We start from the raw sequence: 21,472 nt of genomic DNA on the forward strand, positions 1-21,472 counted from the left end.
ATTCGGGAATTTCGAAGGCGTTTCACAATTTTGTATTTTTGTCGTTGTACTTTTTTCAGGCTGTTGAAATTTGATCTTTAATCTGTACTCACCCGCTCCCCTAAATTCTACACTTGGGGAAAATTTGCTCCGCTGACCCTGCTTAATGAATCGAAGGGTCGGATGCAATAACTAGCGCTCGAGAATGGGAAAAATTATTGTCCAAACGCTAAGAAAATTTGGAAAATTAAATGTTGTTAAACTGAATTTTAGAAAATACAGTGCTGTAAAGCTCGCCACGACACACATTTTTTCTATTTACAGTTTGTTTATCCAATCATTACTATTCGAGATAAAAATTATAAACAAAAAATTTTCATCGTCCAAAATCATTATTTCTTTAAACATAAATTGCGAAAACTAAATATTAACGGATCGTTATGAGACTTAAAACATAACTTCAGAAAACTCTAGCAAAGCCGTAAAATGTACGCATAAAAACATTACTATGTTAAAAAATGTAATAATATTTTATTAAAAAGTAATACTGGACATAAGCCATGTTTTTCAGTGTTCACCGTTAAAAAGTATCGAGGGAATTTTCTCACTTTGCAAGAGTGTCGTTATTAAGTCTCCCCGATTAATTCATTCATATCATCCAAACCGAAGGCATTTTTAGGCGACGAGTTAAGGGGGGAGCCTGGTGTAACTAAATGAAAATCGAGGCATTTTTCGGGAATTTTTTTTAAAGAAAGTATTTGATAGATCTTTCTGAAACTTTCAGGATATTGTATTAACAGGTTAAGGTATATAACAAAAAAAAATTATTAAAAAAGAGCGGCAAATAACAAAGTTATGGCCAGTCCGTTGGCGACGCAATTATTGCACTGCGGGCAACGTAGCGTCTTTTGGTTTCATCTGAAACCAAAAATCGAACAATTTTCTTTTAGTTTATGAGTGTACGCACAGAATGAAGTAATTTGAAACTTAAAAGATGCAAAATGAACAAATGGCGGCCTCTTGAATAAAAAGTTCACTGTTTCCAACGAAATTTTGCCTTAAATGTCTAAAAAAAAGTTATTTATTTAAACAATATCATTATACTAATAACTTAGTACTATGAAGACAATGTTCACAAATATCCGTGCACAAGGCCAAGTCGATTGGTTGAATATTTTTTTAGTTACATTGCCCGCAAAGTGTAAAACTGTCGTTTCGAGAAAAACGCATTTCAAGTTTTGTGGTAGCCTGGCGCTCCGTAGCAGAATCGGCTATATCCGCTTTAATTTTTCGAATTTCGTTTTGCTGCTTTGGGAACATATTGTCGTGATGTTCAACTATTGATTTATGCAAAAAAAAAATCGATTTCTTCGATCTGCTACACCAGGCTCCCCCCTTAAGGGGATACAGGACTATTGAAATCTCGAAAAATCGATTTTTTTATTACTATTAATTCTGAAAGTGCCATCCTTTGTGAACATTTACCACAAAGTTACATGAGGAAATTCGAATAATTACGGAAATTATAGGGCTGAACGTGACTGACAAGGAGAGTATTTTAGGTGTCCGCCTCCGATCATTTTGATTTTTGGATATGTTATAGAGGACCGAAAAATAAGAAATACGTGTTTTTTTATTTTTCCCCGTTTCCATATTATATGTGGAATCTGCTTGTTTGAAAGTCAAATGAAGGTCAACGTGTCATAAACGAGTGAATATATCATCTTGTCACCTGCAGAAGCGCGGTAACAGGGACACATGGTTCCACTTGGAAAAAATAATAGTCGCCTTGAAATCTCTGAAAACTGTTACCTTGAAAAACTTACTTCTTCATAACAACATTTGTAACTTCCGCAGAAACAATTTACTTCCTTTATATTCTTTTGTATCATCAAAAGCAACGGAGATATTTAAGATGCTCAATTTAAATGAAACACCCTGTATATACAAATTGCAAAGCTTCGAAATAGAGCCTCGAAGAGAATGACGGAGCTTTTTACGGGACCTGACACATCCCTACTAATATATAAAAGTGAAGCGTGGTCTCTTTGTTTGTCCTTCTTTCACGCCTAAATGGCTGAACGGTTTTCAATGAAACTTTGATTTTGCATTACACAGGTCCTAGATTAAAGTATAAGCTATTTTTTTAGGCTTTTTTATTTTGGAAACATCATAAATAATTCCCGGCTGGATCCGGGTCACGGGTCAGCTAGTTCATAAATAAAACTGTTTAATTATCAACATCCAGTATTGAGAATTGCAACGAACTCGTTAAGCTTTAATGTTAAATTCAGTGTTTAACTTATACAGCCTACTTATCCAATTGGAACATGTTCGTATTCGAAGACATTCGTCGAATGACTACCTTAGAGTTGCTTAAAAAGCCGAGGAAATATTAACCCGTGAAGAAATTACGCTGAATATATTTAAGGCTACAGTTCTTTTCAAGCGAGAGGAGGATGATAGGTTGGGATGAGAATTTGTATCGATCTCATCATGAAACTTTCGCAGGGGAAAGTTACTAAAATTCGATTGTGCGTGTATGCGTAAACACGAGTAGGAAGGATACGCTACATGTTGGTGTCCTCGTCGATCAAGTTGGTGAAAGTATTTTGGCACTGAAAGTGAGAGTCGGAGAGACATCGTCTTGTCAGACGTGTGTGCGTATTTTTTGTCGCAAGTGTAATAGCTACAGCTTGCCTCAATTCTTGTCAGGCACTGTATATAAGCACTCTGAAATAGTGTACAGACTTATACTATTTTTAAGCGACTTAAAAAAGAAAGAGGTTCTCAGTTCGTGGTGTTTGTATGCACGTATGTATGTATGTTATACGTATTATGTTTGTCCGCGAATTTCTCCGTAACTACTGAACCGATTTTGGTGAAACTTGTTGCATTTAGTTTGTCTTCGATCAATTTAGCTAATGGAAAAAAAAATATCAAAATCGGTCCAGTAGTTTTGAAGTTATACCACAAAATAGAAATCTGTTCATTATAATACATTGTATGCACGGGCTGGCAAAGGACGGAGTATCCGGCGCTCGAAAAACAGAGCGAGACAAAATATCAACGCATCGTATTTCTCGTACCGTTTCTCGGTCGCTTTCAGTCCCGCTGATTCGCTCTCGTTCCATCTCGCTCTCGCCATCGGCAAGAAAAGAGCGAAAATGATCGCTCGGAATCGTTTCCCCTCTACGTTGTTTGTAATATTGTATTATATTTATTATAATATATATATATTATATTATATTATTTAAACAAATGTAGGTCTATAACTTAAATAACTAAAAAGTACAAAATAAAATTTTTTTTAAAACAATTAAAACCTTTTCCGGTAGTAGTTCCTCTTTCAGTTGGAAGCTCTTCAGACTATTATGTCAGGAAAATCCTATCACGTCGTTGTAACTGGGCTTTGTATTGGGTAATGCCCGTTTAATTTTCAATAATAATAACAATAATAATAATAATAATAATAATAATAATAATAATAATAATAATAAAACCGGTTTAAAAAAAATTAAAATGCACTAAAAAGTAAAAAATAATTTTTTTCTTTATTTAATCTACGACTCTCAATTTTTGTAAGTCGGCGCCATATTTACACAGTGCAAATGATGAGGCGTCGACATAAAAATATTGAGAGTCGTAGATTAAATAAGCAACAAAATTATTTTTTACTTTTTAACGCATTTTTATTTATTTTTTCTTTTAAGTCGGTTTTAATTTTTTTTTTAATTTTTGTATTGGATGCTTGTTCCTCTTGGAACTTTCTGACGGTGCGAGATAGTGTAAAACTTTAAACATAAGAATTACTCAGTTTTTTTATGCTCTATAGTCTGTCTCACTACCAAAAGAAAAATAAAGTTACCATATATTAAAGAAACGAAAGGACGAGATATCTTCGAGGGCTGATTTCACCCAGAGACAATTTCCGCAGAAAAAAAGTGACTCCTTGCGCTTTCTAATATGCTCTACATTCACAAGAAGTTTCATTCAGGGGCTACATACACCTAGGACTAGACAAAACAGGGTGAATTTAGACAATTTTTTCTCATTGAAAATATTTTTTAATTTAAAAATATTTATATGCATTTCAGAATACACACTTTAATGTAACATCTGCGTGCAAATTCGAAAACTAAGAAAATGGAAGATGTAATACCGTTTTCCTCAAAATGGTATTTTAAAAACCGGTAACCAATATTTCTCAAAAATTAGTGAACCGATTTAGTTGAAGTTTGGAGGTTTTTGATAGAATTATTTAGTTTTTGTCGTAGCATTTTTTTTTAAACATCATAGCTCATTTTTTAAAAATGAAAAGAGAATATTTCTTTAAATGTTTATATGACATTTACAGGAAATTTTATAGGATATTTTTAAAATGGGATACGACAAAAACTAGATTCCTTTATGTATTTTAACAGAATCTGTTTTGTGTCGGATATTACCGTTACCGCGCAGTATATTCTGGAAAAACTGCCTAAATGAAATTGCTATTACATATTTAATCTTCTTAGTTTTCGAATGAAATTAACACAATTGTTTCATTGAAGTATGTATTTTAAAATGCACATACAGATTTTTAAATTAAAAAATATTTTCAATGGAAAGAAATTGTCAAAGTCCAGCCTGGTTATTCTAGTCTCAGGTATGTGTGGCCCCCTAGAATCAGAATTTTCGGCTTGGGAACCTTTCCTTGTCAGCGGTACATGGAGGACCAAGGCCTCGACGAGTCCGCATTCCATAAGAATAGGAACTAAGCATAATCCGTACACGGTTATCCCCTTCTCCAAAAACGTATGTAAGAAAACCGCAAGGCAAAAAACCGCCCAAACAGGGTAGAACTGCACTGGCGAGTGACCGGGCTTGTACTGAATTCGAGTTTGTTAAAATATGCGTATGCCAGTATATTCGTTCACCCGGTAAATTCTAATACTTTAAACGCTCCCAGACCTACAGGTCAGCAATCCCAACGTTCCTTGTGCTTCACGTAGGGTTGCTGGCCGTGCTAAAATACACAGTACTGTGCTATATTTGTGTCTAAGTACTATACACTGTTAGAAAAAGAAATTAAAAATACTATATTCCCAATAGATCGAAAAACTTCTACAATTTTAACTAATTTTTTTATTTTATGGTATTAAAATTGTAATTTGCGAATTTACACTATAACAGAGAGGGTTTTTTCTATAACGAATATGAACTGACGAGAAAAGAGAAACGGAGCCAGTCTTTCATAAAAAAAAATGAGCATCTGATATATGTTAATTTGGACTTTCAGTGCAATCGAAGCTTTGACATATTTGTCGAAGACGGTAAATTAATTACCAATGCAAAATGCCCCAAAAATATACATTTAAAAAATAAGATGTCGTTGCTTTAATGTAACTTGGATTTTGTACCAGTTTCTTCCGAAAAGTGCCTACTGTATTTTCCTGAAAAGATGTTGGCAACCCTAGCTTCGCATCAGCGTGAACACAGCATTGTTGCAAAAAAGGATAATGAAAAAATAGATATTTTAAAACACTGAGAATTAAATTACCCGTGCTAGTTGGTCAGGACTGGTGCCATTTATAATGATCGATTCTGCGGTCGGTGGTAAATCTCTAAGTTTGTCAGTAAATGGTAAAATGGTGACGTCCAATTCTTCTGCGGCCTTTGCTCTGGCAGCGAACCATTCGTCGGCGAGTAGCGTCCAGTTGGTTGCAGCTATTTCCGCTTCCCTTTTCGATCTGTCTCTGACGGGACTCCCTGCACGGAGGAACAAGAAGATATAAATGAACTCCTTCTCATTTCAGAAAAATATATATATAGTTACTGCTGAACATTTTCGAAAATATTGGTAATACAATGAGAAAATATTATTAGTTAAAATTAATGTAATTTAGGGGGCTACTTTTCGGCTGAATTTGCTTTCTTGTACAGGGTGGTGTCAAGAGTATATCGAGGTCATTGATGTTTTTTAAATGGGACCATATATTTTGGCTGCTACTGTTATATTGCTATTTTGTTCCTGTGCACAAATTGACGAATTTAACGATTGTTTAGTGTGTCATTTGGACCATCTATGTGTATACAATTTTAATCACTCTTTTTTAAACGTATATGTAGCTTAAGCTTGAAGAATTAATTACAAGGAGGTGCAAGCAAGCACAGACTTTTCCTTTTATACAATGTTTATTACTATCACGTAGAGTAAAAGAAAATTTTTTTTCTATAGATATCTATTTTATAAATAGCGCCACAGCAGATTGATTATACAGTGTTTTAGAAAAAGTGTCTCTGGTTTTGCTCTGATGTTGAACTTAAAAATAAAGATACTACGGTTTTCTTGGAATATTTAGAAATATGTAGCGGGTTTTGCGAAATTCTAAAAACTGACCTGACAATTTTATACTCAATTTTTAGATAAAAAATAACATCTCTTTTCAAACGTTCGCAATTTTCACAACAAAAACAATACTTTGAAAAATTCCTACATATTTCTTTGGAGTGTAAAATTAAAAATATCCTCTCAAAGTTTCAAGCGAATCGGATGAAAATTGTAGACGTTACGCTGCCCACCGATTTGGCGCGCCCGAAAAAAGAAGCTTACGTGTACCAGTCACAGCGACACAATTTTGGTCGAAGGAAACAAAGAAATTTTTTTTGTGTACTTCAATAATTGTATAATAAATGCTTAGTTATAGACTTCCAATTTTCTTGATCATTTTCTCAAAAAAAAAAAAACTTAAAGGTATCTGCTATTTTTCGAATCCAAAGTGCTGTAACCCCTTAACCCGGCGGGAGGCGCACCCCATATTGTAACACAGGTTGTCGCTACCGGGTGAAAAATACCCAAAATTGAAACGTAAAAAACCACGGTCTCAGAATATTTTTTTTTAACTTTGTAATTTGTATGTTAAAGTACAGTGTTTTAAGAATCAATCAAAATTTATGAAATATCTTAAAATCTTTATTAAAGTTATTTAAAAAATTGTAACAAAAACTCAAACAGTCTTCATATTTTCGCAACTAGCACCTCTGTGGTAAATTTTACCCATACGTGTAACAAATGAGCTGTGAAAGAAGTGGTGTTCTATTATTATATCTACAGTGAGTAAAAAAAGTATTTGGACGGTTTTTAAAATCGCATAACTTTTTTAGAATTGGTCCAAACGACATGAGTTTTTTTAGAAGCTAGAAGGATTAGTTTGCTAAGTGACATGTTTCACCGTTTTGAAAAAATTGAAAAAATTCGCTGATTTCGGGAATTTCGCGATTTTCGACCTTATTCTGCGATCTTTAAGCGTTTATAGCTCAGAGCAACAACGTTAACCGATTTTGATGCAATTTTAGTTACATATGTAACTTACTTCAATCTACAAACGGGTTCTTTGAATTTTCATTACAGGCTCACAAAAAACAGTTAAAAAAACGACCTTTACAATTTTTTTTTTCTATTCCAACCAAATGCATTTTTTTTCAAAACGGCGAAACACTTCACTTAGCAAACTAATCCTTCTAGCTTCTAAAAAAAACGTATGTCGTTTGGACCAATTCCAGAAAAGTTATGCGATTTTGAAAACCGTCCAAATACTTTTTTTACTCGCTGTATATGTATATTTTCATCTGGTGGCCTGTATCATATCTTCTGGCGTTGCAAATCTACTGTGACAGTGAACTGAATAATACTACTTAAAATATGGTCGAAATTCGAAATAGATTTAAGAAACTATTTTATGCACTATAATAATATATCAGCCAAAGTGTACGGTTCCATTTGAAAGAATAATAAATAAATTCCTTCTTACGTCCCATGCTGTAACACATTTGAAAATTAAAGTAGAAGTTGCTCGACAATAATAGACAATTAATTTTCACAACTGGTACACCGGTTGTCACATCATCACTAGCTATAAGTAATCCTAGTGGTGTAGGTTAGTAACTTTTGCTTCGTATCACATGCTTTGTCATGCATAAAGCGTGTTTCAGCTATATGTTTAAATGGCAGTCTGCTATATCAATTGAACTGTCCTATTCTACAGAACTGTTAATAGGAGCAAAAGAATGTGCGTTCAGTAATTTTTCACCACACCAATAACCTGTGAAACCGATTCCATACAAAGAAACTAGAATATTCAAATTTCAATGAGTAATATTTTGTAACAGTAAAAGGCATTTCAAAAGCTTCACAGTCCATTTAAATGCGCACAAAGTAAATTATATGACGATAAGGCGAGCAGGTAGATTTGACTGCATAAGAAATTTGAATGTATAATAATTATTGTATGTTTATTATGACAATATAATACAAGTTATGAATTATTTAAAATCGTTTAAATTCCTTTTTTGTTGTTGCAATTTTTAGGTGGATTTATCATTAAGGAATTATACTAATATTTATTGCTTGTCTGTCTCTGTCAATCTTTAAGTTTTCATTATTGCTTTTATAAACTATGCGAGTAGGTACATCATTCTTTTGCGCGATATCTAGGCTAGAGACTTCCGACTGGTTGTTTTACAAACATTAATCAATAAACCGCAATTATGCGAAATGTCGTTTGAGACTCATCGGTGTACGAATACTTCCTACACCCACTGTTCAATATTTTGTGGGTATTACACTGATAAATATTCTGGGTGCGTGTGGTGCTGGAAAAAAAGGAGAAGAAAAGAAGAACAAGATGAAGGAGGAAATCAAAACGAAAGCACAATCTTCAGCTAACAGTCCCAGAAACACTTACGTAACACGTGTAGCCCCATTTTCAGGCCCAAAGGCAAAAAATAAACCTATTTACTACACTGATAAATATTCTTTTCGTGTTTATAGATGTTAGTTATTTAGTAATTATTGCTATCAAATACTTCACGAACGCATGATATTAGCAACTTCCCGATTACTTGTTTATTTTATAATCGCAAACAAATTATTTAACTCCGATTGTTCTTACTCCAAATAATTGGTATAAAATATAATTGTATTAAATAATAAATGTATTAAATATGTACTCGTTAAATGGTGCCAAATCACAAGATTATATAGCTCAATAAATTGTAAAAAGGTCAGCTTGTAGTGCAAACAAAACATAAAAATGTTATTAAATTAAAGCTGCTTTAGAATTCCATAATAGGTGTCGCAAAATTTGATTACCGATTTTTAATACACACTCTTATTGTCCCAAGAGAATATACAAACTGTGTCAACGATATTAATTTATGAGCACGTGCTTACAGTAAGCATCAGAATGAATTATATTATTCCTCCGTTACAGTCGACATATTCCATAATGAACATGTCTAAGATACGTTCAATTCGCTACTATAAATCGAAATCATTCAACCGCTTACAAAACCCATGTAAGTACCTGCACACTTTTCTAACAAAAAGAGGTTTTGCGGTTGCAGGTGTTTCGCTCCGTTTTCAACATAAATTAGTCATAACTTTAATTAGTCACTGCTAGGGAAGATATTGATCGAACACAATGTACTCTAACACTGTAACATTAATACGACAAGCACAAAAAGTTGCTAACGTTATGAAATTAAAATGATATTTGCACAGGCTATCACCGGATTGGTAGTACAACCCCAATGGAGTTGATTCTGCGTGTAAAGATAAATTGAAAGAAGCGGAATAATATTCTTTTAAACGAGGCTTAATATTTAAGATTTTTTTTTTATTTAAGAAAAAATCCATTCTTATCCAAATAAGTACACGTGTGCCTAGTTGATAGATTTTAAAACTGAGTTTCTCGAAAATAGAAATAATTCGTATAAACAAATTTCACTCAGCATTTTCGATTTATTTTTAAATGAATTCATCCCCCTTTGGGTTATACCATTTGATCGGTAACACACGCTGGTATACCTAATATTTTCGTCATGTTTATACAGCACCATAAAAGCTGTAGGGGAAGTACAGCATATTTGGAACACTGTTGGTAATTTGTAATGCCGAAGGTGAAGGTAATTTGGAATATTCCAAAGATGCTTTTGTTTCACGCGTTACGGCTACCGCCTCGTCGGTTTGGGCCAGTGTTGTCCATTTATATGGAACTAATTGTAAGATTGTTCCTATATTGTGATTTTTTAGTCTGTTTAGACTACAAAAATAAACAGATTTAATATGTACATGTTTTTTTTTTTAAGTTTATAGGTATTCCAAATTACCTGCACCTTGAGGGGACTAGGCAGTCGAAACATCGATTTCTATTGCATTTTTCCAAAAGTACTACCTGTTCTGAATAAAATGCTGGTTGGTTTATAGTAAAATTCGCAAAATTGTAGATTTGGCAGCTAAAAACGTCAAGCGGCAACCCATAGCGTCGCCTTTGCCCAGAAACTTTAAACGCGTTTTCCACGAATATTTTTTTCTGTTCATTTTTTCCTGATTGCGAACGAATTGAGGTTCAGATCGACTTGGAAAAAATTACAGGATGTGTAGAACATGTGCCATTTCGGCCCAAACCTCTGATATGGTCCGTAAAAATTCGAGATTTTCATAAAAAAAATCCGGCGACTTCTTAATTTTTTTATCCAAATCTCGATTTTAATAAAAAAAATCCGGCGACTTCTTAATTTTTTTTATCAAAATCTCGATTTTAATAAAAAATAATTCGGCGACTTCTTAATTTTTTTATCAAAATCTCGATTTTAATAAAAAAAATCGACGGCTTAATTTTTTTTATCAAAATCTCGATTTTAATAAAAAAAAATTCGGCGAATTCCTATTTTTTTTTATCAAAATCTCGATTTTAATAAAAAAAATTCGGCGACTTCTTAATTTTTTTTATCAAAATCTCGATTTTAATAAAAAAAATCCGGCGACTTCTTAATTTTTTTTATCAAAATCTCGATTTTAATAAAAAATAATTCGGCGACTTCTTAATTTTTTTTATCAAAATCTCGATTTTAATAAAAAAAATCGACGGCTTAATTTTTTTTTATCAAAATCTCGATTTTAATAAAAAAATTCGGCGAATTCTTAATTTTTTTTATCAAAATCTCAATTTTAATAAAAAAAATCAGCGACTTCTTATTTTTTTTATCAAAATCTCGATTTTAATAAAAAAAATTCGGCGACTTCTTAATTTTTTTTATCAAAATCTCGAATTTTTGCGGACCATATCAGAGGTTTGGGCCGAAATGGCACATGTTTTTCACATCCTGTAATTTTTTCCAAATCGATCTGAACCTCAATTCGTTGGCAATCAATAAAAAATGAGAAAAAAATATTCGAGAAAAACGCGTTTAAAGTTTCTGGGCAAAGGCGACGCAATAGATTGCCGCTTGACGTTTCTAGTTGCCAAATCTACAGTTTTGCGAATTTTACTATAAACCAACCGGCATTTTATTCAGAACTATTAGTACTTTCGGAAAATGCAATTAAAAAATCGATTTTTTGACTGTCTAGTCCCCTTAATAAAATCGATACACCAAAGTTTCAGCTACTTTTTGTTTCTTATTATTCCTGAGAGTTTGAAATATAAAAGTTTATTAGTTTCCCTATGATATTATGCAGCTTTATTTCTTCCCATCCTCTGCCGTAATTTTTTATTCGTCTTAAAGGAACTGGTATTCCAAATATACTGCACTTCCTCTACTAAAGTATTTCGATATTAATCAATTCGATAACACCACGAATAGTACTGAAAACTACCGAACGAAGTATAAATATTAGTGATGGTTCTGTGAAGAAACTGTACATACCAATACCAGTCTCTAACGTTCCAAAAAGGAAGACGAGGAAGAAGACATGCGTGACGATCCATTTTTGATTTTGCATGCTATCTTAGGCTCTTTGGTATTGTCAACTGCAACAAAAAATGCAATTTATCGTTTAAATTAAAATTATATACATACGTATCTAATATTAAAAAGTCTATTAGATATACATAACTCTATTAGTGGTTACATATATTTTATCATTACTCTAATTATTATTACATTTTATTAAACATTTGCTCCATTGCATTATTCAAAATATCAATTACCAATAGCGAAAGATTTATGTTTTATTTCATTCAAATTTACACGTCCATACTTTTGTTTCGACGAATCAAAATTATTCATAGAAATATATTAGGAATACTAGATTTTTAATGATCAGTTTGTTTACATGGCAATATCATATATTTTTATTTTCGTGTTTTAATATTATGTTACTTTTGATGCATTTTTTAGAGTACGAAAATCAATCGGCATTCAGCTTTCCGCCTTTAAGTTACGCACTCAATAATTAATGTTGGTAAAAATTTACAAACGGTAATAGTTGAAAAATGAGAAGGAAGACAAAAATCTTGCGTACATCGAATATCGATCCGTTATAAATCTTTATAAATACTTCGGGTAGACGCTTTAAATTTTGGACGACGCCTATGATTACTGTTATTCCTATGTAGGTCACAGATGAATACCTACACGAAATTAACATTCGAGCAACATCCTTCAGACATGAAAGACTTTGATAAGTACGAGTTGAGATCACAAATTATTAACGCTTCGTCCGCATTTCTCTGTCCAATCAGACAATAAATAAGAATTTAATTCACTCGTTTAATTCGATTTAGTATTTATTGTGTAGATTACGTAATGATTTAACTGAAATAATCTAATTAAAGATATTCGAATGTACCTTCATGTTACATTTAATCAAATATTCTTACATTCTTTTGTAACTCATTTGTTCACATACACTTTTTGAGTCTTCTTTTGTTACTTAAATAGTACCACAGTGTAAACTATATTACCACTAATAATGACGTAATAATATTGAAACACTAATGGTTATGACATATTTACTTTCAAACTTGATATACACACGTATACTTTTTTATATGAATTGACCGATGATAAAAAACGAAGAGTAAAACACAACGTGTAACATTTAAGTATTCCAATATAAATACTTCATAAATTATTACTAAAGAGAATTTAAAATTATTATTACTCAAGCGAAACATAGATATATTAATATGTATAACTTTTATGTTAACTTGCAGCAAGTGTAGTTATGTAAATAAACAATTAGTGCAATCACAGTAAAAATAACAGTAAATGATAACTTCGTGGAAAGGTATCGAAGCGTCTAACAAACACATTGAATGTAATTAATGAATTAGCAGATTCAGTGATAAGTACGATGGTATTTTCTGTTTTAAACAATTATAGAAATGTTTAATTCATTACGAACGTGTACATTGTAGATACATTGTTCAATTTTGGAACAATCCACCCAATCGGTTATCCTCTACAAATTCCGAAAAATACACCCCTAAGGAGAAACCCCTCCTTTACTTTCTGTTACATCCAATTATGTAAATTTGTAGCGTACGTTTCTAAACTGTTCGACCAAATTTCGCCAGCATACTCTAGTAACTAGGTATCTAATACCGTTGAAAAGGTGTCGCACGAGCATAAATCAGCAAATGCTGGCGTTTGGAATTGCAGCCTTTTAAATGTTGCACGTCGCAGGAAGTATGCGAAGTGGGCTCGTTGAGCAAGGAGACATGCTTCACAGCGTCCGCGTCGTCTCATTTGAACCTCGCTTCACCTGCATTAAGTGTAAACAGGTGAAAAGGATCCACTCTCCGCAACACGCCTATGAACTGCTGCCAATGTGGCTTCGAGTGGACAATGGTGGTGTGGAAAATTTATAGGATTACGATTCCCAGCAAAACTTTCCCTCGCTTCTTATTTAATCGTGTAAAATTAACCTTCGCACTGTTGCGGCGACACTTATAATTATTTCGACAAAAGCATACCTAGATTTCCACACGCTTTTCAGGTGAAAGATAATTACGCTAGCATGGGCGTCCGGAGGGAGGGGGGGGGGGGTGCAAAAGGGGCAGTTGCCCCCCTGGCTTTTGAGAAAAAATCGCTTGTTTTTTAAAATTGATCTTTGTTAAGTTTATATTAAAAAAGGGAATATTTTTAAATCGCGGTTTTAAAATTGTAATTAAATTGGCACTATAAAATGGGTTAAAAAAGCAAGAGGGGTATATTTTTCTTTACTGTTACCCAAAGTTGCCCCCCCCCCCCTGGAAAACTCTACTCTGTGTGGAATAATTGTGAAAGACATTGAAGAAGTTTAACAAATTTTACTTTATTTGTTAAGTAAGTGTGTTTTAAATTAGAAGCAGTGAAGAGTATTGAATCTGTACCAAATATCACACTTTTTACAAATGCAACATGTGCCCTAATACTTATGAACGGCAAGTGGATATACCTATAGTATTTCTAAAATATTGTCACAAAACTTACCAAAGTATTTGACATCTCAGATTTAGCATAAGGTGAGTCAGTTTTAGATGGATGCATTAACACTTTTAGCGGTGGAAGGTTTTGAAAAATACCCCTTCAAGTCCATTAGGCCGTTTAATCCTCGAAACATATTCGAGCCATACCTACATCTATACTATTATACATATAAGACTGAAGTGGCATACTTGAAATGCGTTGTCTCAATAGTTATTAACTGTACTCACGAGTGTGTTACATAACATTGTTCGTCTTTTAAATAATCTATATATATATATATATATATATATATATAATAAATATTGTTTAGTGTACCGTTATACATATTTGAAGATGCATACTTTGAAATGCGTTTTCTACAAGTGTTTTACATTACTTTGTTCGGCTTGACAAAAGGAAGGTTTGCACGTCTCTGTATTTTTTTTTAAATAATCTATATATATAATAATCTATATAATAATCTATATAATAATCTATATATATAGATTATTTTAAAAAAAACAGAGACGTTCAAACCTTCCTTTTGTCAAGCCGAACAAAGTGACGTAAAACACGTGTAGAAAACGCATTTCAAAGTATGCATCTTCAAATATGTATAACGGTACACTAAACAATAATTATTTATAAAAAATAAATCCGTTAACACCTTCCTATTGTCAAGCCGAACAAAGTGGTGTGCCATAGGTACATGTGGGTACAGTTTATATTTACTGAGAAAACGCATTTAAAAAATTATTTAAAAAAAATAAAACCGTCTATGAACGTCTCCGTTTTTTTATACACATATATATATTTAAAATCCAAATCACGATTTCTATGGAACCACTGATCCAATGACCATAAAATTTGGTAGGTGGGTTCCTCTTAGCCCCTAGGTGCTCGCTAAGAAATCTTTTTAAAACCTCCCTCCCCATCACCGAAAAAAGATGTACATATAACACCGGGCAACGCCGGGAACTTTAAGCTAGTCTTGCATAAACACGAAGCCCAATTACCTTATTTTCTTACAGCTTACAATACATATTAAGCTGTAAAAAGAATTTTTAAACTCTTACTTCCTGTATACTCTCAGTTTTAGCGTAGGCTTAAAATCTGGGTCTCGAGTGACCCACGCTCGTCATCCAAGAGTTAAAGCGATCGCTTCTGTCGAGAAAGCTTTACTTAACTCGCCCAGAGGAAATATTCCAGACACTTAGACAATACTTTCGATGCTTCCCAAAACGTATCGACGCGAAACCACGCCGACACCAGTCAGAATTTTAATATTAACTACTCAAATCCACAGTTCCTTCCTCTTCAGGAGTGGCAATATTTTAATCCTATCATTCACGATAAGCAGGTAGATCGTAGTGGATCAATTATTGCAGCATTGCCGCGAGCACTTGATTTGAATCCTTTTGTTTTTTTGGTGAGATCACTTGAAATTAATAGTGTATTCTACATAGACATTATAGTTTTAATTTTTCAATTAGGTTAGGTTATTAAGTTAAGATACGTTCATACTGAAAATTAAATCGACTATACCTCGAGAACTGATAGTAATTATTTTTTTTTCTTACATTTTAGTAATCCTGTAATCCTGTAAATTTTGTGACGTTAATTTTAAAGCATTCTGTATAACTTTCTACAAAGTTCGTAATAATACACCGTCACGGACGTTCAACTGAGCAAAGGTATGCAGAAACCTACCACCCCTCAAAATGACAAAAAATTAGAGAAAAGTTAGACACATCATTTTGCAAAAAAATACCTAGCCATAGTTCCACTTTAGGCTTAAAAAACAAAACCTGCAGAAAATTGAAAATAACATTAATTATGCTACTCACTATTAAATAGCCCATTAAAAAACATTGCAAAACAACAGCAAGAAATAAAATATATCCAACAGAAATAAGGCTACTTTTCTTTAAGAATTTCAAATCTTCAAACTACTCAATTTCAGCTGATTGAGGGTTGGTAGCTTTCTGCATATCTTGGTCTAATTTATTCCGTCAGTTTCTCTTCTTTGAATACGTTTATGTAAATATCTAATAATGCAACATTTATGCTTGCAATCGACATAAGTGTTACAGTTTACATAACAGTCACGTTGGGTCAAAATGCATTTCTTCTTCGCAGCTGCTGACATACCACGCATACTGATACTTCAGTTTTACCATTAGAGCCAACATCGCTGACCAGATTCCCAATATCAAATATTCCTCGAGATATCTTACTTCTGTGACATTTCATATGAAATACTTATTTATTATCTCTTAAAATTCATTCAGACTTCAATATATATATATTTACTTTTCCTAAACTCTTGCACTTTATATAATAATGCACAAAGAGTGGTAAAGAGTATTCAGAAAGAAAGAAAATATATAAAAAAAAATTTATGTTAAACGATTTTATTAAAAATGTAGTAAAAACTAAATTAAAATGCACTAAAAACTAAAAAATAATTCTTTTCTTGTGCTTCAATTTTGATGGTGTTAAAATGGTGTTTGATTACTTTAAATAAAATCGTGGGGCACGATATTAAAAAACAGGATATGATTTTATTTAAAGTGATCAAACACCATTTTAACACCATCAAAATTGAAGTACAAGAATTATTTTTTAGTGCATTTTAATTTAGCTTTTACTACATTTTTAATAAAATCGTTTAACATAAATATTTTTTATATTTTTTAGTATTTGTGGATTTACATTTCACAGCTCAGAGTTCTTTACAAATATATTGTATTGCTGTATACAGATTAACAGTTTGCTTAAACATTGTAGTGCTACAGTCACTAAAAAATAATTCTTTTCTCGTACTACAATTTCGATGGTGATATACTACGAACGCCTGCAAAGTTTTATTTTTACTATTCGTACATCCGTGACGGATCATTTCTCGATAAAATGTGTATTTTCGGCAGAGTTGGACAAAATGTAATCTAATTACAATTTACAAATCACGATTAAACTGTAATAAAATTGTATAACTGATTACACATTATTTTCTGTAATTGTTAGTTTAGGTAGTTGACCATTTGCTTTTGTCAACTATCTAAATGAATGATTACAGAAAATAATGTGTAATCAATTACACAATTGCAGTTTAATCGTACTTTGTGATTTGTAATTAGATTACATTTTGCCCAACTCTGATTTTCGGTAATCGCGATGCGACTAGTTTGGATTTATGATTGTGGGTTATATTTATCTTAGAGCATATAGACGTGGAGGTCTCATTGAGAGGTCGAAACTGCCGCCAACATCGTGCGAGAGAGAAAGAGATACTTTCTCGATGGTGCGAGCGAGAGAGGTAGAACGAGGGACTCCCAATCGCTCGCAATGCGCATGCGCCTGCGTGTACACCTCTCACTCGCACCAGCTCGCGCATGTCTTTCTCTCTCGCGCGATGTTGGCGACAGTTTCGAGGACAGGAGACATAAGGCAATGAGACCACCTCCAGTAGTATAAGCTCTAAGATATTTATTAATGACTGAGTAATTTTTTCACTCACTCGGGTATCAATTTTTTTTATAAATATTGTATTATCATCCAAACTACGCACGCCTGCAAAGTTTCAAAACAATTACATAGTTGAAAGTGGGTTAAATTTGAGTTTCCAGATTTGAACCATACATACATTAAACAAACAAACAAACACAAAAACAGAGGAACGAAGCTGAATAAAATCGTTTAAAAAACACGCGTGCGAGTAAGCGTACCTACTGTGTCCCATATTCCACTCAGCCATCCGTTCGCTATGGCGGTGGTCTATTAATTTCACGGCCGATTTTTTCGTCAGTGTAATGGGAACTGTCCGATCCACACCTGTCAATAAAATAACGGTACCCCCGAGCTATTTTGGATTTCTTAGCACGAAGGAATTCCAAAAGTTCGGCTGCTGAATGAAACGGTAGAAACGAGTAAAACGGCCAAGTGGAATAAGCGGTTGACCGTTATTCGACCCACCAAGGGACCTTGTTGTTGAAAGAAGGCACTTCGGCTATGCTCGTATTTCGCGCCCATTTAGAACGAAATCGCAGAGGCATCTTTCTGGATCTGTGCTACACCCTACCTACCGACTGAACTTTCCCACCTCAAGTCAAGGAGAAATTTTACGCTGGTATAGGATTCAGAGAACTTTCTCTCGCATTCAGTATACAGTATGGTAATAGCTAATAAACATAGTAAGCAACGTTTTTACAAAAATTACGAATTCTCCACCGGTGAAATGTAATTCTACGTAGCTGTTGTCGTGGGTACTATTTTAATAAAAATATAATAGACTTAAGACTTTGATACGTGCATCCAACATGGCGGACTGTAACGACGGCCCCCTGAATTTGCTTTTTATAACCTTACTTTCAATGTACTTATTCTGCTCTCTTATCAGGTTCGCTGAGTCTTAATTAATTTTATGTTTGGAAATTTGAAACTTCCATGGGAGTGTGGTTACTTCTTTGATGACTTCAGACAGATCGATTTCGCTTTGTCTGATTGCAGCAGGCATATACCTTACAACTTTCCTTGCTCACTGGATCAAATTAGCGTTCTTTACATTCCGATGTACTTACGTCATTCCGTGTACAATGTTGAGCCTAATTAAGTCCCCATTAAGTCTAAATTAAGCGATTAAGCTTTAAGCGAAACTGAAATTTAAATCCATTAAAGTAGGGAAGAATGTTCCTATTTTCTACTTAATCGTTACGTAAATTAAAGTGGAGGTGCAACTCTGACGGCTGTCAATTTCAAGAATTTAAATAAAAAAATTAAAACCGACTTAAAAAAAATAAAACTGCACTAAAAACTAAAAAATTATTTTTTCCCTTATTTAATCCACGACTATCAATTTTTTTAAGTCGGCGCCAAATTTACACAGTGCAAATAATGAGGAGCTGACATAAAAAATTGAGATACGTAGATTAAATAAGGGGAAAAATTGTGTTTTACTTTTTAGGGCAGTTTTATTTTTTTGAAGTCGGTTTTAATTTTTTTCTAATTTTTTTAATCCATGTACAAACGTGTGTCTATAGAATTAAATATTCGTAGTTGCACTAGATATAAAGCAGCCTATTGGCTTACAATAACTGGTACCAAGATACTCAAAACGTGACCGTAAATAATTTTGCTTTCGAGAAATGATGAATCTATCTGGTTTCTACTTTCTATGCCACCTTCGCTATTTTTTTAATACAACAATACATTTTCATTAGCATATTTTTGTAGCGGTGGAAAAGAGAATTTTGTGAACAACATAATGACCTTCAAGAGAAAAGATCACGAACTATAATATGCCTATCTCGTGTATTGCACTTGCAACCGCTTGAATATAGAACTTTCTCGCCCAAGGTCATCCGAAGGTCAACACGTCACGCATGAATAAACGTGTCTTTTTACCAGCCATATGAACATGGGAATGGAAATTTATCGTTGGCTTTTTGGTAAAACTGACCAAGTGCATATTTCTTCATTTTCGGTAAATTCGAATTTAAAGTTCAATCTATTACAATAAATTAGGTAATAATTGATAGCTATTGCAAACTACATAATTTCTTCCCCTTATGGATTTTTATTAATCTATTATTGTAAAAAAATTAGGAAGTGAATTAAGGATTTTAGCCGACGATATTGTGTCAGTTAAAAGAAACATCGGTGGCCTTGAAATCTCGAGGAAAACTACCCTTAAGAAAATTTGATTAATTATGATAATTACCCCCTCAAAATAAACAAGTTCATTCTGAACTATATTTTTCTATTGCTAATTGGAAAGATATTTCAGGCGTGGAAGTAAGGCGAGGCACCCTGTAGGTACACTAGGCGTCAAAACGGCTTCCCTTCGGAAATTTGGCAACGTTGCGTGTCACTAGAATCGCCGAGTTATGCCTAGTGACATGCAACGTTGCCAAATTTCCGAAGGGAAGCCGATTCTGGCGCCTACTGTACATACATAGATGAAATGGAATTATTTGAGCATAGTGACTATTTTAACTGTCAGGGTAGCCAGTCTTTTACTCTGTTTTTCAGGCTCCGAAAAGAGAAACCCCCTCAAGCATCCTTGTTAATTTTCCATGATACTTAAAAGAGATAGTGGTGTAGTGCTGAATAGGTCTTCCTCTATGAATATGTGCATGCTGATATTAGAAAACCCAGTGTCCCCTTTTCATTATCCCCCTCTTTTTTTAGTTTTCATGATTAAAAGAATTGCTTGAACCTGTAACAGCCTAGCTATTTCCTAGAATGACGGCATTCACAGAGTCAAACGATGACATACTATTACATTGTATAATACAGATATGTACTTTCAAGCTATGCAAAATCCTTCTGCACTATGCGATAAACAGTGGGTGGCCAAATTATTATACTCAAACAAAAAGGTTTGAGATTTTGTACGTTTAAGCGATTAGCTGTATCTCTGTGAAAAATGGTCGCAAAAAATATTTAAAAAACGCATTTTAACGCTTGAAGTTTCTAGTTTTTGAATCGAGGACTGAAATTTTATTTCATCCATTACGATACTGTTTTATCAAAATGAAGCGCAAGAAACGAAGTTTTAGAAATTTTTGCCTAGTTTGAACGTATGCACGGGCCCAAAAAATTGTTTCCGGTAAATCCAACGAAGAGTGCTTATAGAGCAAACATTTCTCTTTAATTTCGATTTCTTGGTTTTGTTGTATGATTTTTATTGGCAGAGTTATTCGCGATCAAAGCAAAATAGGTACTTTACACTTTGAACACCTATAACTTGCGAACTCATGATCGTAGACAAATTTTCATGAGTGTTTTGGAAAGCTAAGAAAGTTTCGTTTCGGAACCTTTGGTTGCCATTTAAGATTTTTTTTAATGGTGTTAAATCCATTTTAAAATGTTCCCAAAAATTGAGGAAAATGTTTTGAGTATAATAATTTGGCCACCCTCTGTAATTTTTTAGTTTTGCCTCTTCTTCTGTACTGTTTCCTATCTAGTGGATATAAATCTATAATTTTTGCTTGAAAATATTGTTATTAACGCAAAGTAACTAATCTGTATTTAAACATTATTCTGTACATGCGTCATATTATTCGGTGTAAGTGAAAATACAGGACAGTTATCATGATATATATCTTGAATAAATTAATTAAAATCCGTACAACTTTTTAGTTCATTTAATATTTATGGATCTACAAAGATATAACACAATAAAATAGACTGCACACAAAAATAAAATCCGCACAAAATATAAATTTTTTACAGTGGTACCAAATTATAAATCTGTATTCCATTTAGCATA

General features: G+C 33.2%; 1 protein-coding gene across 8 annotated transcripts in view; it reads right to left on the minus strand.

Moving 5' to 3' along the window:
- The window catches only part of LOC143374552 (sphingomyelin phosphodiesterase), a 68,801-nt gene that overhangs the window by 21,952 nt on the left and 25,377 nt on the right, over window positions 1–21,472 (minus strand). For all 8 annotated transcript variants that reach the window (XR_013086689.1, XR_013086688.1, XM_076822763.1 and 5 more), the window contains exons 2-3: window positions 11,671–11,774; window positions 5,522–5,730 (exon numbers count right to left, since the gene is read on the minus strand). Coding sequence is in view for 6 of the 8 variants with exons in the window: in XM_076822763.1 (XP_076678878.1) it covers window positions 5,522–5,730; window positions 11,671–11,746 (285 nt within the window). In the remaining 2 variants the exon portion in view is untranslated. The remainder of the gene's footprint in view (window positions 1–5,521; window positions 5,731–11,670; window positions 11,775–21,472) is intronic.

This window comes from Andrena cerasifolii, chromosome 11 (assembly GCF_050908995.1).
Source record: "Andrena cerasifolii isolate SP2316 chromosome 11, iyAndCera1_principal, whole genome shotgun sequence".
NCBI classification, from domain to species: domain Eukaryota; kingdom Metazoa; phylum Arthropoda; class Insecta; order Hymenoptera; family Andrenidae; genus Andrena; species Andrena cerasifolii.